The 17210-nt window shown below is 46.3% G+C and overlaps 1 protein-coding gene across 1 annotated transcript in view; it reads right to left on the bottom strand.

The window, feature by feature from the left end:
* The window catches only part of KLHL6 (kelch like family member 6), a 64338-nt gene that overhangs the window by 20167 nt on the left and 26961 nt on the right, over positions 1-17210 (bottom strand). Inside the window, exon 2 of the mRNA XM_004603072.2 lies at positions 11460-11625. Within this exon, the coding sequence (XP_004603129.1) occupies positions 11460-11625 (166 nt within the window). The remainder of the gene's footprint in view (positions 1-11459; positions 11626-17210) is intronic.

Raw genomic sequence — 17210 nt, 5'->3', positions numbered from 1 at the left:
CAGTGGGCTCTGGGAGAAAACCTGACTTCGCCCCGGACTGCCCTGTCTGTGGTCCCCCCGGAGATCTGTCCTCGCTTGAGCAGCTGTGGAAACGGTTGAGACTGAATTCTAACACCTGTTTCGTTGTCTGCAGATTTTCAGTACAGAGGGTAAAAATAATCAGTGGAGACCAAGTTGGGGTGAACCCTCAGAACCCCAAGTGGCCCCACCCACAGAGAGACCCCCAGCACTCAAAAGTAGCAACATCTGGCTGGCATTGGCGAGGGAGGAAGATGCAAAATAAATTCCCTAAATATGTAGACCCGCTCTGGGAGGTCGCATACGGCCCTGGTAACAGGGGACCTGGGAGCCAAACTGGTGTCGGGATTAGGGAGGGGAGAGAATTATTTTATTAGGGGCGATGATTTGTGCTACCTCAAACTGTGGGACATGTGGGGGAAGTTCATTCAGCGTCAAACAAGCCCTGTTTCAGGCCAGAGAGATAATACAGTGGGTCGGGGGCTTGCCTTGCACGCAGCCAACTTGGGTTCCATCCCCAGCACCCCAAATGGTCTCCCAAGTCCCAACAGAAGTGATCTCTGAGTGAAGAGCCAGGAGTAAGACCTGAATGCAGCCCCCAAACAAAACAAAACAAATACAGTTTCTTACACTTAGAGAAAACAGCAGAAGGGGCCCGTCCCCATCCTGGCAGTGGTTACTGCCACCGCTTTCTACAGATAAATCACTAGTTTGGTTTTTGGTTTTGTTTTGCTTTGGTTTTGGGTTACTCCTGGCTCTGTACTTAGGGATCACATCTGGAGGGCCTGGGGGACCATATGGGATGCCGAGCACCTAACCCAGGTTGGCCGCAAGCAAGGCAAGCACCCTGCCCTCTATACCATCACTCTGGCCCTCACTAGTTTGTGTTTTAGACCTTGCTGTATAGACCAAATTGTCTATCCTGAGCATGAAGTTGCTTTTGAAATCAGGAACAAGGCACCAGAGAGATAGCGCAGAGGAAGGTATTTGCCTTACATGTGGCTGACCTTGATACAGTCACCCCGATACCTGCAACAAATGAGGGGAGAAGTAAACGCTAATTTATTAGCGAAAAGTGTTTCTTATCACTTTCTGGGACAGTCAGAAAATGGGGGTGGGGTGTAAAAAAGAAAGGGCTCTTCCCACAGAATGGGAAAGAATATTTACCCAATACCCATCTGATAAGGGATTAATATCCAGGATATATAAGACACTAGTAGAATTGTACAAGAAAAAAACCTCCAACCCCATCAAAAAATGGGAGAAGAAATGAACAGAAGTTTCCTCAAAAAAAGAAATACAAATGGCCAAAAGGCACATGATAAAAATGTTCCACATCACTAGTCATCAGGAAATGCAAATCAAAACAACAAGGAGATATCATCTCACACCTCAGAGATTGGCACACATTCAAAAGAACAAAAGCAACCAGTGCTGGCGTAGATCTGGGGAAAAAGAGACCCTCTTTCACTGTTGGTGGGAATGTTGACTGGTCCAGCCTTTCTGGAAAACAATATGGACAGTCCTTCAAAAACTAGAATTTAGCTTCCATATGACCCTGTAATATACTTCTGGGAATATATCCCGAGGATGCAAAAAAGCACAGTAGAAATAACATCTGCATCTGTATGTTCACTGCAGCACTGTTCACAATAGCCCAAATCTGGAAACAACCCAAGTGCCCTAGAACAGATGACTGATTAAAGAAACTTTGGTACATCTACACAATGGAATACTATGCAGCTGTTAGGAGAGATGAAGTCATGAAATTTGCTTATAAATGAATAGACATGGAAAGTATCACGCTAAGTGAAGTGAGTCAGAAAGAGAGGGACAGACATAGAAGTACTGCATTCATTTGTGAAGTATAGAATAACATCACATGAGGCTGACACCCAAGGACAGTAGATACAAGGGCCAGGAGGATTGCCTCATAGCTGGAAGACTGTTTCATGAGCAGAGTGGAAAAGACAGATGGAATAGAGAAGGGATCACTAAGAAAATGATGGCTGGAGGAATCAGTTGGGATGGGAGAAGCGTGCCGAAAGTAGATAATGGACCAAACATGATGACCTCTCAGTGTCTGTGTTGCAAACCATAATGCCCAAAAGTAGAGAGAGAGAAAGAGAGTATGGGGAATATTGTCTGCCATGGAGGCAGGGGGAGGGTGGGAAAGGGGTGGGGTATACTTGGGATATTGGTGGTCAGGAATGTGCACTGGTGGAAGGATGGGTGTTTGATCATTGTGAGATTGTAACTCAAACATGAAAGCTTCAAACTGTCTCATGGTGATTCAATAAAATTAAAAATAAATAAATTTTATAAAAGGCTCTTAAGGCATGTCTCCCCCTTCAGCTAGTTCATGGAGTCCTCATAACCACACTGTCAGGTAGATACTTCTAATCATTTCTGCTTTAAAGATGAGGGAAACACAGCAATGGAAAACAAATTACCTAATGCTTCCTTTTCAGCAGGTCTGACTTTAGGGGAGAGACTCTCCAAACAATAATAGTGAGTTTTGTTGAAATATTGTATGCAATCAAAGTGAAAGTAAAGTGAAATTTATTAGTTACACAGGCGGGGGGGGCTTAGGGTGGGGGGGCTAGGGGCGTGGGGGTGTTTGGGGTGTGAGGGGGCGGGGTGGAGCTATACTGGGATTCTTGGTGGTGGAATATGAGCACTGGTGAAGGGATGGGTATTCGAGCATTGTATAACTGAGATTTAAACCTGAAAACTTTGTAACTTTGTAACTTTCCACAATAAAAAATTAAAATAAAAAAAATAAAGATGAGGGAAACAGCTTCAGTGAGGCAACATCCTCAGAGACTTCTGACCAGTAAGATGCAGAAAGAAATTTGAACCAGTCTTACCTGATTCAAAAACATACATGTTTTCACACTATTCCAAACTACTTCTGGTAAAATTGTGTGGACACAGAATCTGACTTTGGCAGGTACCAAACCTGATTTTCACCTTTCCCTGGAGACCTTGACTGGTCTGATCTACCAGGACACAGGAGGCCTGGCCAACAGGATGCCAATTCCCACACAGATGCGCAAAGGAGATGGTGAGTATGAACTAAAGCAAGCACCAAAACTCCCATTTGTGGAAAACATTGACTCTCTCACCTCGGAAGCCCTTGTCTCATCCAGTCCTCTGCAGTCTACTTCCCCAGCAGCTGTGTGAAGCGCCAGTAGCAGGTGTTGGGGGCTCAGAGAGGAGCAAAAGAGTCCCAGAGTCTGTGAGAATCCACCTGAGCTGACAGACCAGTGGCAGTCATCAAGAAAATCTCACTCCAAAGGTCTAAATTTACAACTCACACAGAAGCCACAGAACAAGACTCAGTGACTCCAGGTCTGAAAAGCCCTGCTTTCCCCTCAAGCTGACAGAATCCTCTGCCTTCAGAAATATCTGCCACCTTCTTCAGACACCTCTACGCTTGCCTGACACACATCTTTCTACACTCACGCCAATCCCTTGGCACAACCCCCTTTCACTGTTCTCTGTTTCCGTCCTATTCTCCTCACCTGGGAAAGTTTGACTCCATGCCCTGCTTTTTTAGAAAGGATTCCTCCCAGCTCATGCCAGTCCCGCTAGCAAGCCCCCTGGTAAGTTTACCTCAAAAGGAGGTCAAAGTGAGAACAGTGTCCATCACGTAATCTATGCAGGGCTGTTCTTTTACTTGGACCTAAGTCTAGAACCAACGGATGGGCCTAGGGAGTTTGTGAGCATTAGGGATTTTGCATCAAGATGAGGTGCTTTTCTGAGAACTGAGTTTGTAGGAACCCACTCCCTGAGAACCAAGCAGCACAGGAAGGTGGACCAGGCCAAGAGGACCAGAGAGGACAAGAGCTGGATCACAGTCAGACTCTGTGCCAAGTATTCCCTGCCTCTGGACACGTGCTGGAAAGGCAGGAAATGGGAGAGAAAGGAAAGGAAAGAAGAAAGAAAGGAGGGGAGGGGAGGGGAGGGGGGAGGGAGCAGGGGAGGGGGGAGGGGAAGGGAGGGGGGAGGGAGCAGGGGAGGGGGGAGGGGAAGGGGAGGATAAGGGAGGAGAGGGGAGGAGAGGGGAGGGGAGGAGAGGAGAGGAGAGGAGAGGAGAGGAGAGGAGAGGAGAGGAGAGGAGAGGAGAGGAGAGGAGAGGAGAGGAGAGGAGAGGAGAGGAGAGGAGAGGAGAGGAGAGGAGAGGAGAGGGGAGGGGAGGGGAGGGGAGGGGAGGAGAGGAGAAGAGAGGGGAGGGGAGGAGAGGGGAGGAGAGGAGAGGGGAGGAGAGGGGAGGGGAGGAGAGGAGAGGGGAGGGGAGGGGAGGGGAGGAATTTTCCACATTGATGAAGTCAAAAACTACCTGCTTATTCATGGCTTCTCCAGTTTCCCAAGACAGAATCATTTCCTCTCTCCCCTGCTCCTCTGTCAACTCACAGCTCCTCTCACAGAACTCTAAGTACAATACTGTCTTTGTTCTGCATGATCAAGATTCTCAGGGCATGATCTAGCTTATACTTGTGCTTTTATAACCAACTGTATTGAACACAAACTTTGGCAAAAGAAGGAGGGAAAGACGAGGCCAGCCAGATAGTATAGTGGGTCAGGTATTTGCCTTGCATGTGGCCAACCTGGGCTCAATCCCTAGCACCCCATATGGCCCCCCCAAGCCCTGCCAGTAGTAAACCCTGAGCACTGCTGGATATAGCGAGAGAGAAAGAAAGAAAGAAAGAAAGAAAGAAAGAAAGAAAGAAAGAAAGAAAGAAAGAAAGAAAGAAAGAAAGAAAGAAAGAAAGAAAGAAAAAGAACTTGTGTACAACTTTTTGTTCTAGCTGTGTTTTTGTCTAATATTTATTTGATGAATGTATTTTATATTGAATGTATATACTTCAATTAAGTAATACTAAGATAGGTATGAGTGGTAATGTTTGTACAGAGGAAGAAGCAGAGAATTCTAAGAATTAAGTTCCTTACCCAAAGCCGGGGGCTATAGGGGATAAGGGGTCTCCAACTAGTTCCACAGAGCTTCATGCCTGGTTGAGTCATTGAAACATCACGAGAATCTGAGCGACCTTCTCAGAACAGGATGAGTGCAGTTATCTCCAGGTGGCCTATGCGCCCCAAAAAACAGGCTTCAATGAACAATCTGAGTGTGAAGGATGGTGGGCAGCAGGTGGACCCTGACTTAAGCTGGCAAAGTGATGATAGGCAAGACCATCATAGAAATAAGAAATTGTTTTCTTATATATATTTAATTATGTATACATATGTGTACATAATTAAATTATGTGTACATAATTAAATATATATAAGATTTATATATATATATATAAAATATATATAAGTGTGTGTCTGCTTCTTCAGATTCAAGATTTTTTTTACGACCGTCAGGTCAATTTCTGTCTTAGCCTGTCCCCATGACATGTGAACTTGTTTATTAAAGTTGGGCCCTGATCGATGATGGCGACAGACAGCCAAGTTCCTGTTTGGGGGCGATGAGAGTAATAGGTTCCAGCCGGCCACCTGACTCTCACACAGGGCGTCTAAAAATACCAGCAGAGAAACCACTCAAGTTTTGGCTGCAGTTCCTGTGAGAAGTGTCTGTCTACCCCGGCAAGCACGCCCCGCTCCCTGTTCCCTATCTCCACCGCCTGCAAGGCCTCCATTTGCCTTTATGCTCCCCAGACCCTGGGCCCTAAGGGGTCCCCCAGTGAGATTCTCCACCTTCTAGTTTGCTTCAAGTCCACCCCAGAATAACTCAAATCCCACTGTGGTCCACATCAACAATTCCATTGGCCGTAGTTCCAAAATGGCCTTGGGCGTTTTCACACAGGGCCTATATCAAGCTCCTCACAAATGTGGCTGTGGTGTAGACATTGTTTATGCAATTAAAAAATATTAAGTATATTTGAAAAGGTTTCAGAATTCACTGTGTTTGTCATGGTTTTCTTTTCATGCAGTTTGGACATGCACCTCACTGAGACATCTCAGTCGGCGAAGGATTGCACATACCTGGGTGGGTCCCCAGTTCCCAGAGCCGAGTCACATAGAGCTCACGCTGCCAGTACTACAGGAGCAAGAAGGAGTCACGGGAGACCCAGCTCCTCTCCCGAGACACCCCCTGATTCTCCGTGCCAGCAACCTGGACAGGTACTGCTTGGGATGGTACAGATATCCACCATAGATGCACAACATCCAGACATGGCCAGACAATGTCCGCTTATGACACTTCTCAGACTGTATCCCCATGTTAATGCACAATGGTGGAGATAAGAAGTGAAGCTCTCCTGTGGGATCCAAGAAGGACCTTTGTGTCTAAAAATTGTAAAAATCACCCCAGATACTGATGCTTCCTCTTTGTCCTTCTCTTTCAGGGGATGCACCCACTTCATACTCAGTGGGAATAAACCCCCCGATACTGCCGCAACAGAATGTTCTCTGCTCCCATCAAACTTTTAATTAGGTCCATTAGTTCCTGGAGAGTATTTTAGGTGGGCAGGAAAGGAGCAAGTGAAGCCCTGTGAAAGGTCAACTCATGAAGTGGGGGTGAGTGCTGGGGACAGAAACAGCTGTAGAAAAATGATGGTTGGAAGGATTGGGTGGGACGGGAGATGTGTGCTGAAAGTAGATAAAGGACCAAAAGTGATGGCCTCTCGGTATCTGTCTTGCAAACCAGAATGCCCAAAAGTAGAGAGAGAGTATGTGAGAAATTGTCTGCCAGGGAGGCAGGGGTGGGGAGGTGGGAAAGGCGGGTATATTGGGGAGATTGGTGGTGGAGAATGTGCACTGGTGGAGGGATGAGTGTTTGAACATTGCATATTGTAACTCAAACATGAAAGTTGTAGGCATACCAAGACTAAATGAAATGGTATCTGTCTAAATACATAAACAAACAAGGGGAATATATTTGTCAAGGTGCACATCAGGGCTGGGGAGATGACTCAAGGGGATGGAGCACATTTTTTAATATGTGAGAATCCTACATTTGATCCCCAGCACCATAGTTTCCAAGTGCCACTGGTGTGATTTCTACCCCCCACCAAGTAAAAATGCACACAAAAACAAAAAAAAATCATTAAGCACATAATCAAAGTCTCTGTCTATATGTTAATTGGCAATGTTTTGCTTGCTTTTCTTTTTTGCTGCACCACACAAATAAAACTATAATTTAAAAGCACATATCAATGTATCCTATGATCAATGGGAAAGATTTTAAGTATTATTCAAAAAATTAGCCTTTATTATCTAAAGAGTTCCCATAGTTCTCTTGAAAAATTGTGGAAAATGAAAGGAGAACAAGAAACAGAAACACAAACTTGATCCTCAATGAAACCAGGAGAATCAGTAACCCCAAACCACAGAATATGAAGATGGGTGAGTTTGCTGAGAGGAGAGAGATCACACCAAGAGCCCATAGGGAAACTATTTTGTCCCTCAGACCACAGAGGCAAGAAGAGTTCAAGTCCTGAGGAACCAGGATCACTCCTGTAAGTGCTTGGTGAACCGTGAGTCATGCTAGGGATCGAACCCAGAGCGGTCACATGCAAGTTGAGTTCCTTACCTGCTGAGCTATCTATCCTGCTCTGGAACTGTCTTATAAGCCCCAAACAAGAGACCAAAAATTTTTTCATAGAGAAACTGAGAAACCCTAGGAAAAATGCATCAGAGATTGTCATTTAAGATACCCAATGAAAAAGTACTTGTTGGTCATCTGACAGCCCAGGTGAACCCTATAGTTCAGGGCCAGAGAGGTCATTCAGGCACTTGCCTTACATATGGCCGACCCCAGTACAGTACCTAGCATCACATATCATCTTCTGAGCACAGAGTCAGGAGAAAGCCCCAAAACAAAACAAAACAAAACAAAAAAAAATAAAATACTCTCTAGTCTGCCAGCCTCTATTCCACATGCACCAAGCTTAAACTAGCCACGAAAACGTCCATTGAAAATGTGACTATATACTCAAGAATTAATTAATCAAGAGGGCATTTGAGGAAAACCCTCCACAATGATTGAATGATGACTCCCCAAATTATGTCCAAACTATAATTTTCAGGATACAAGGATAATTTCTTATGAAAATTATAAAAAGGAGCAAATATTACTTTATGTGGCACAAGTGATGATCAAGTCAGGCTGTGGAGAGAAGGGACTTATCTGGATGGGCCCTAAATGCAAGCATGTCTATCTTTTTTTATTAAATTTTATTAGTGAATAACCTTGAGACAAAGTTACAGACTTACAGGTTTTCATGCTTACGTTTCAGTCATACAATGATCGAGTGCCCACCCCTCCACCAGTGCCCATTTTCCACCACCAATGGTCCCAGCATCCCTCTCACCACCCCCACCCTGTCCCTTTCACCCCACCCTGCCTCTGTGGCAGGCATTCCCATTTGTTCAATCTCTCTTTTTGGGTGTTGTGGTTTGCTACAGACGTATTAAGTAGGCATCTTGTTTGGTCTATAGTCTATTTTCAGCCCTATCTCCCATCCTAGTGGGCCCGCCTAGCACCCTTTGCTTGGTGATTCCTTCTCCATCAGAGATGCTTCTTCACCTAGCATGTGAGGTCAGCTTCCAAGCTGTGGAGTACTCCTCTTGATACTAATCTCTACTATTCTTGGGTGTTAGTCTCCCATTCTGTTACTTTATATTTCACAAATGAGTGCAATCTTTCTATGTCTGTCCCTCTCTTTCTGACTCATTTCACTTAATATGATACTTTCCATGTTGATCCACCTATATGCAAATTTCATGACTTCATCTTTTCTAACAGCTGCATAGTATTCCATTGTGTAGATGTACCAGAGTTTCTTTAGCCAGTCATCTGTTCTCGGGCACTCGGGTTTTTTCCCAGATTCTGGCTAATGTGAACAGTACAAGCATACCTATCTTTGTAAAATGCCAACACAGACAAGAAGACACAGAAGTACCACCAAAAAAAAATGGAAAAGGCAAAAAATAAAATGAAAGAACAAAGAAATTATTTTTAAGAAGTCTCACAACTGAAAGATCAGAGTCTCTAAACAGAAAGAACCAACACAATGAATGAAAAAAGACTTGCAACCATTGTAAGTGCTGTTACTTGAATAGACCCAGTAGTATGAAAGAAAATATTATGATATACTGAAAATATTATGATATATGGTACATTATGATATACTGTAAAGAACATGCCTTAAACATTTATGTGACAGGATCTTATTCTCATAAGTTATTAGTATAACAATATGCATCAATGCCTTCAAAATACCCCAAAGAAGTTTTTTCAAACTGTTTCCACTTTTAGTACTAATAATTAATGGTATGATTATTCTTGAAGAGAGCTATTTCCTTTGAAGAGAAGGCTCAGAAAAAAAAACCCAGTGCTGAACTTGATAGATGCCCTCCATGGCATGGACATGCTGCTGTGGAGTGAGATGGTTGGAGGGTTGGGTCGAGATGGAGAAACCGAGCATGAAGTGGCCGACCCTCTCCCTCCACATAGCAAGGGGTGTTCCCCTTCTGCCACTGCGGCTCAGGCTGTAAGCAGGTAAGGACAGAGAAAGGATGAGGGGCTGCGTATATATGTGGTAACCTGTTGGCCACATCACCAGGTAAGCCAGGACCATCCTACTGGAAATAACTTGCTCGGTATCTTCCAAATGCCCTCAGGAAATGGTTCAATACAGCCTTGAGCTACTACAGCCGCCTGTGACTGAGAATTCACCATGGGATCCTGGCTGAGATGGTTCCCTCTTTCCATTCTCCCTTCCTCAGCCCACCCAGACTCTGCCACAGTAAAGATAACTCAACAGTTTAGGGTCTTAGCCACGGAACCTTTATTCCACCCTCCTTCCAGACTTGGTTTTCTGTCTCCTGGGAGTGCTGGCCAGCTGATGATCCGAGAGGCAGGATGGCCTCACCCGAAATCCCAAACCTCATGCTCATGCTCATTTTGAGTTTCTAGGAATGCGTTGGCCTGTCACTGGATGCTGTTTGTCACAATGTCAACATGTTCAATGAGACAGTCTGTGGCAACCCAATAAAATCAAGTCCAAAATGGAATCTTAGACTTAAGTAGATGGCAACTCCAAATAGGATCATTGGTGTAATCATAAATGCAACTGACGTAATCTCAGGTCCTAATTATTCTATGACACTGAGTAAAATCAGATTGAAACAGTCACGCACAAACAATAAAACTGAATTCTGGGACTGGAGCGATAGCACAGCGGGCAGGGCATTTGCTTTGCATGCGGCCGACCGGGGTTCAATTCCCAGCAACCCATATGGTTCCCCGAGCACTGCCAGGAGTAATTCCTGAGTGCAGAGCCAGAAGTAACCCCTGTGTGTCACCGGGTGTGACCCAAAAAGCAAAAAAAAAAAAAAAAAAAGAAAGAAAGAAAAAGAAAAAGAAAAACGCCCCTGAATTCTGAGCATTCTTCTTCAGGTCTTTTGTAATACCTCCTGTGAGAAGTCTTTCATCACAAAGCAGTATCTACTCCTGGGTCTGCCTTCCCCAGACAGGGCTCGGGGCCCTGGGAATACTCAAAGGGCTGCAATTCTTTCTTTGCATGCAGCAGCCCCAGATTTATTCCCTGAGTTCAGATCCCTGAGCTCTGCTGGAAGTGACTCCAGTTAAGTACCCAGAGAAGGAGAATCCCTTAAGCACCACTGGGTGTGTTCCAAAGAGTTAAAAATACACATTGGTGGGACTGGAGAAATAGTACAGTGGGTAAGGCATTTATCTTGCATGTGGCCAACCCGGGTCTGATCCCCAGCACTACTTACGTTCCCCGAGCACCACCAGGACTGATCCCTGAGCACAGGGTCAGGAGTAAATACTGATCACTGCTGAGTGTGGGCCCAAAACAACAACAATTTTTTGTTTGTTTTTGAGCCACACCCAACTATGCTCAAGGATCACTCCTGGCTGGGCTCAGAGGACCGTATGGGGTGCCAGGAATCAAACCTGGGTCAGCTGCATGCAAGGCAAACACCCTACTACCCGCTGTACTATTGCTCCAGTCCCACAACAGCAAAACCTTTTAAGGGACAACATGAAGTAACAGGAGGCATGTGGCCTCTGGACTCAGAAACCCCAGAGCCCAAGGCACAGCCTTCGGATATGCACCTCACCCGCCTCCTCTTGTTAAATGGAAGGAAGTACCCATCCACTCTGCCCAACCAGGACCAGAAGCAGCCTGTGTCACGCCAGCTGCAGCCCCTGTTCAGTTAACAACCTAGAGTCAGCAACTGAATGTTTCCACTCTTGGTCCCAAGCTGCCCCGGCCTCATCTCCCCCAGCAGCCAAGCCCCCTCACCCCTTTTCAGGAAATTTTCAAAGCAGTTGCTTGACGTTCACGTAAACACAAGTCCAGCTCCCCGTGTGTGTCCCTGTCCCAGGAAGAGGCCTGGGCACAGCTCAGTGGCTGCTCCCCTGGACACAGAGAGCCAAAGCCTCTTCGCTCACACACCTGGAAGAGGTTCGCGGCCTCCAGGACCCGCTGCACGTTCTGCTTGGTGATGAGCGCTTTGCTGGTGTAGGTGTAGTCCAGCAGCATGTGCATGGTCTCCGCGTCCACCCCTCTGATGATGATCCTTTCCTCGTACTTTTCCTTTAGATCGTTGCAGAACATCGCCCTGGAAGAGAGATAGGAGAATGTGAGTCCTCCCATGACCCTTGATACTAGACACACACACACACACACACATACACGCATACACACATGCATATACACACGTGCACACACATGCATATATACATGCTCACACACATGCACACATGCTCACACATACATGCACGCATACACACATGTGTGCGTATACACCCGCTCATATACACACACATACACACATGCGCACACACACATGCACACACACGCACACATACACACATGCGCACACATGCACGCATGCGCACACATGCACGTATACACACATGCATACACACATGTGTGCACATACACATGCATACACACATGTGTGCACATACACATGCATATACACATGCGTGCACACATATACACATGTGCATATACACATGCACACACGTGCCCACACACATATACACACATGCACACACGCATGCATACACATACACATGTGTGCATATACACATGCATACACACATACATACACATATACACATGCACACACACATGCATGCATACACACACACACACCTATCTTCTCCTTGGAACAGAAGGATAACTAAGGTTAAGTGAGGACCTCAGAGTGAGAACAATCTACAGGATTGACACCCTGATCAGAGGTAGAAAGACCAGAAGATGACCTGTACCCTATGAGCACGCAGCAGCCACCAGCTACTGCCTGCAAGCCCAGAATCTCGGACTTCCAGCCTCTGAAATCATGAGGAAAGAAAGGTCGGCTGCTGGAGTCAGCCGGGCTCTGCTGTCCTGTTAGAGCAGCTCTCGCTGACTGATACAGTCTCTCTCCCTGAGCCCTCCCAGTTCACGTTCTCCCCGGAACCCAGAGGCACGGAGGACAACCTGCAGAGGCCCACAAGGCACTGTCGGGGTGGGCAGGGCTGCCCGTGGAGAAGGAGCTGGGATGCACGAAGATGGGGAGCCCGAGAGGCGAGTGCACGCGAGAGTGTGGATCTAGCGGGCACATGGTTTGGCTGGAGGCCAGAGGATAGGAGACAAGAGGGAGGGTCAGCAGGAGAGAGCCCAGTTCTGACTGAGGTGGACCTGGGAGTAGGATAAGAAATGAGGGGTTACGAGGGTGCAAAAGAGCACAGTAGAAATGACATCTGCACCTGTATGTTCATTGCAGCACTGTTCACAACAGCCAGAATCTGGAAACAACCCGAGTGCCTGGGAACAGACCACTGGTTAAAGAAACCTTGGTACATCTATGCAATGGAATACTATGCAGCTGTTAGGAGAGATGAAGTCATGAAATTTGTTTATAAGTGGATGGAGATGGAGAGTATCATGTTAAGTGAAATGAGTCAGAAAGAGAGGGACAGACATAGAAGGACTGCACTCATTTCTGGAATACAAAATAACATAATGAGACTAACAGACAAGGACAATAGAGGCAAGGGCTAGGAAGATTGAAACATGGTTGGAAGCCTGCCTCATGAGCTGGGGGGAGAAGGCAGCTGGGATAGAGAAGGGATCACTAAGTCAATGTCTCTCAGGATGAGAGGTGTTTGCTGAAAGTAAGATAAAGGGCAAATATGATGGCTTTCTATTATCTGTATTGCAAACCATAATGCCCATAAGTAGAAAGACAGTAAGAGGGAAATTTTCTGCCATAGAAGCAGGAGGTGGGGTAGGGTGGGGTTGGGGACATTGGCAGTGGAATATGTGGAGGGATGTGTGTTCAATCATTATATGACTGAGACTCAAACATGAAAGCTTTGTAAATATAGCTCACAATGATTCAATAAAAAATAAATAAAACAAAATTAAATACTAAAAAAAAATGAGGGTTAGGTTAAAGACAATAGAAACAGGGGCCAGGAGGACTGGCCCTTGCTCAGAAGCCTGCCACAGACGTGGGGCGGGGAGTGCAGTTGGACAGAGAAAGGGGCACTATGACAATGACAGTTGGGAGCGATTGTTGTGGATAAGAAACAGGATACTGAAGGAGGTCAAGTGCCATGCGTGAGAACCCTTCAGCAGCAGTGCTGCCAAGCACAGTGCCTAGAAGGGGAAAAAGGGTGGGGGAGAGAGAGAGAGGTAAGAAAAGTGCCAGAGAGGCAGACTGGGGGTGGGGTGGGGGGTGTGGGACTGGGAACATTAGTGGTGGGAATTGTCCACTAGTAAAGGGACAGGTATGGGGACATTGTATGACTGAAATTCAATCCTTAACAACTTTGTAAGTATATACCTCATAGTGATTAAATTTAAAAAATAATAGTTAAATTAGGGTTTGTTTGGGCTTGTTTGGGGTTTTGGTTTGTTGGGATGGGGTGCAGACCTGGGAATATTTGGGAACCACTCAAGCTCTCTGCTAAGGGGCCATCCTGACGGTGCTCAGGGGACCTACAGGCCAGGGCTCACAACAGTTCTCCCACACGCAAAGCATGTGCTTCTCCTGTGGAGTGTTCTCTCTGGCCCCAAGAAAGTTAGTTTTCTGGGGTTTGGGGTGTGTGTGTGTGTGTGTGTGTGTGTGTGTGTGTGTGTGTGTAGGTGGGGTGGGTGCACACCCAGCAGTGCTCAGGGCTTACTCTCGGCTCTGTACTAAGACATCCCTGGATCTGTGTGCAGGGATCGTTCCTGGCAGTGTTTCGGGGGCCTTTTGTGGTGCTGAGGCTGGAACCCGGGCCAGCTGTGCCCGCACCCTGCCCGCTCTGCTATCCCTCTGGCCAGAGACTTACATTTTTATTCTGTGGCCGTGAGGGAGCGCTGACGGTTTATGAGCAGAGGCAGGGCTCAAAAGAACCTTTGCTTTGGGCGTGTTTTCACTCGGGTTGGCCCCCACATGAGCGCATTGCACCAAACTGGGAGACTTGAGTGTATCCCAAAGCCTCGTCCCAGACAGGGTCGAGGTCAAGGCCGGTGTCAGTGAACTTCTCCATACAGCTGCCAAAGGGCCTTCTGAGCTGCAGGCACACGGGCAGGCGGCTGAGAGAGCCACTGGGTCCCAGCCACAGCCCTGAAGAGGGAAGGTCCGGGGCAGGGACCAAGTGATCAAAGTGGGAGTCTCTTTGGGATGGGGTTCAAACCTGGGAATGTTTGGGAGTCACTCGAGCTCTCTGCTAAGGGGCCACCCCATGGTGCTCAGGGGACCTACAGGCCAGGGCCAACCCGAAAAAGTGCTCACACCCCTAACTCCTAGTCCTCCTTCCTTTCCTTCACTTTCTAGTGAGCTCCAGAAATAATGCATCCTCTCTCCTTTCTCCTTCTTCCACAAAATGAAGCTCACGGTGGTTTCTTAGCAACGAATTTTTATAAAGCCAAAAGACTTCCAGAGAGAGAAAGATTGAGGGGAACAAAACGGGATAAAAAGAAAGTCCTTGGACTATAGCAATAGTATAGTGCGTAGGGTGTTTGCTTTGCACACGGTCAAACCAGGTTCAATCCCCAGCATCCCGTATCATTCCCCTGAGCCTTTCAGAAGTGACTCCTGAATGCAGTACTAGGAGTTACCCCTGAGTACCCTGCATAAGACCCCAAAACAAACAAAAAAAGCTAATTCTTTGACAAACTGACTTTTGTACCATTTTTTTTCAAGTTAATAACATCTTCCTTCCTGTGTCTCCCTCAGCCCTTCTACATCCTTGTTCTAATCGACCACTAGTCCTCTCTCCCTCTTCTTTCTCTTCCCTCAACTGACCTTTATTTTTACAAGTCTATGAAGGCATGACAGAAAGAGCAAATGTGAATTCTGCAGAATTAATCAATCCCAGCCTGGAACCCAAAAAGCAGTGATGTCATTAGAACAGATGACTCATTTGGAAAGTGCTTTTCACACCCTAACTCCTCTTGACCGGAAAGGCACACAGCTGTCTGCAGGACCATGGCCCCCAGCAATGAGGAGAATCCACCTTGCTGGGCTCCCCGCCTGGCCCAGGCCAGAGAGAACCTTCCCTTGTTAGTTCCCTTACAACCTTCTCTTCACTCAACTGGGCCCAGTTGGACAAACTGGGTCCTACGTATGGATACACTCCCTAAGTGTCCATTTGCTTGAGCCTCCACAGCAGAGCTGCCCCAGAGAAATAGAATGAGAACCATATGTGTCATTCTAAATTTTCTAGGAACCACAATTTTTTTTAAGAGTCAAAGAGAGAAGGGGGTGTGGGTCAGTGCTGGAGCAGCTGGATTGCACGTGAAAGGCCACAAGTTCAGTCCCCAGCACAAGCAACAAGTCTGTGATCCCCAGATGTTGCAGCAACAATACCCAAGTGAAGGGAAAGGGAGAAAAAAGTTCAAAGAAGACAGAATTATAAGTGCTAGAAAGCTGCCTTGCACACAAATGACTATGGTTTGATCTCAGGCAGCACCCATTTTCTCCTCAAAACAGCCAAGAGTGATCACTGAGCACAGAGCCAGGAGTAAGGTCCCATTGCTGGTGGGTGGGACTCAGGACGCCTCCCCAGAAGAAAAGGTAAACTTATAATGTCCTTTATTTAACTCAGCTCTTTTCACCAATGGCCATGTCAACATAGCAATGCACAGTTTTGCATAAGGAATGAAATCATGTCCATTCTTCTTTCATGCTATCTTCAAAACCCCTCGTCTCTATTTTGTACTTAAAGCACAGCTCAGTGTTTGATAGGCCGGTGGGGCTCTGGGTTCCTCCCTTTGACAATACAGCTCTGAAGCAGCATCTCAAATCCGAGGTCACCCAGAGCTGCAATCATACCCTGGGGTGCATGTCACCCACGTGGCTGTCGTCATGTTTGTGAGTATGTACTTGCGGGTTTGGTTGCTTTGGTTTTGGGGACACACCCAGCTGTGCTCGGGACTAACTACTGACTCTGTGCTCAACAATGACTCCTGGGAGTGGCCAAAGATCATAAGCAGTGCCGGGGCTCAAGTGAAGGTGGACCCCAAGAAAACCAAGATCCTTTCCTGCTTACAAAATCTCTCCAACTCCTACTACGTGGTCTATGGAAAGCAGGACGCTTGACAGGTGTGGATGGGCTGGTGAAGAGTCATGTCACTAAGGTGATGGGTCCCATGAGAGCCCCAAGGGGGAAACAGGGATATTCTACTTCATCTGGACTATGATCTAAGCCAGAGAAAGGAGCTTACATTGAATCCACATGATCACACATGTCACACACGTTTCAATTAAAAATAATAGGAAAGTCTTATAGAAAGACATCTTATTGTTTTATTTTAATGTTCGAAACTTTAGTTAAACATCAAGATTTACAAAGTTGTTCACAATACAGTTGTTTCAGGTATTCAATGTAGTAACACCAATCCCACGACCAGTGTAAACTTCCCTTCCCCACTTCCCCCACCCCAACCAAGCCTGACCCCTTAACAGGCACAGAATACTTTACCTTATATCGCTTGTTACAATACATATCTCATGATTAGGTTGTATTAAAGCCATTGCCTGAGGGGTTTGGTGCTAGTTGAGTCTTCTGTATTACTGTTTTTATCCATTGAGCTTAGTGAATTTCTAGGCAACTTCCTCATCTAATTTGCCGTGCTCTGACTGCTATCACAGTAACGATTACTGTGAAATTTGTCACTTCAGGAGCTGTGAAACTGGGGTGATTCAGCAGCTTAGTCTGA

The sequence above is a fragment of the Sorex araneus genome, chromosome 2 (assembly GCF_027595985.1).
Source record: "Sorex araneus isolate mSorAra2 chromosome 2, mSorAra2.pri, whole genome shotgun sequence".
Classification (NCBI taxonomy): domain Eukaryota; kingdom Metazoa; phylum Chordata; class Mammalia; order Eulipotyphla; family Soricidae; genus Sorex; species Sorex araneus.
This window is presented reverse-complemented; position numbering and strand designations above follow the sequence as displayed.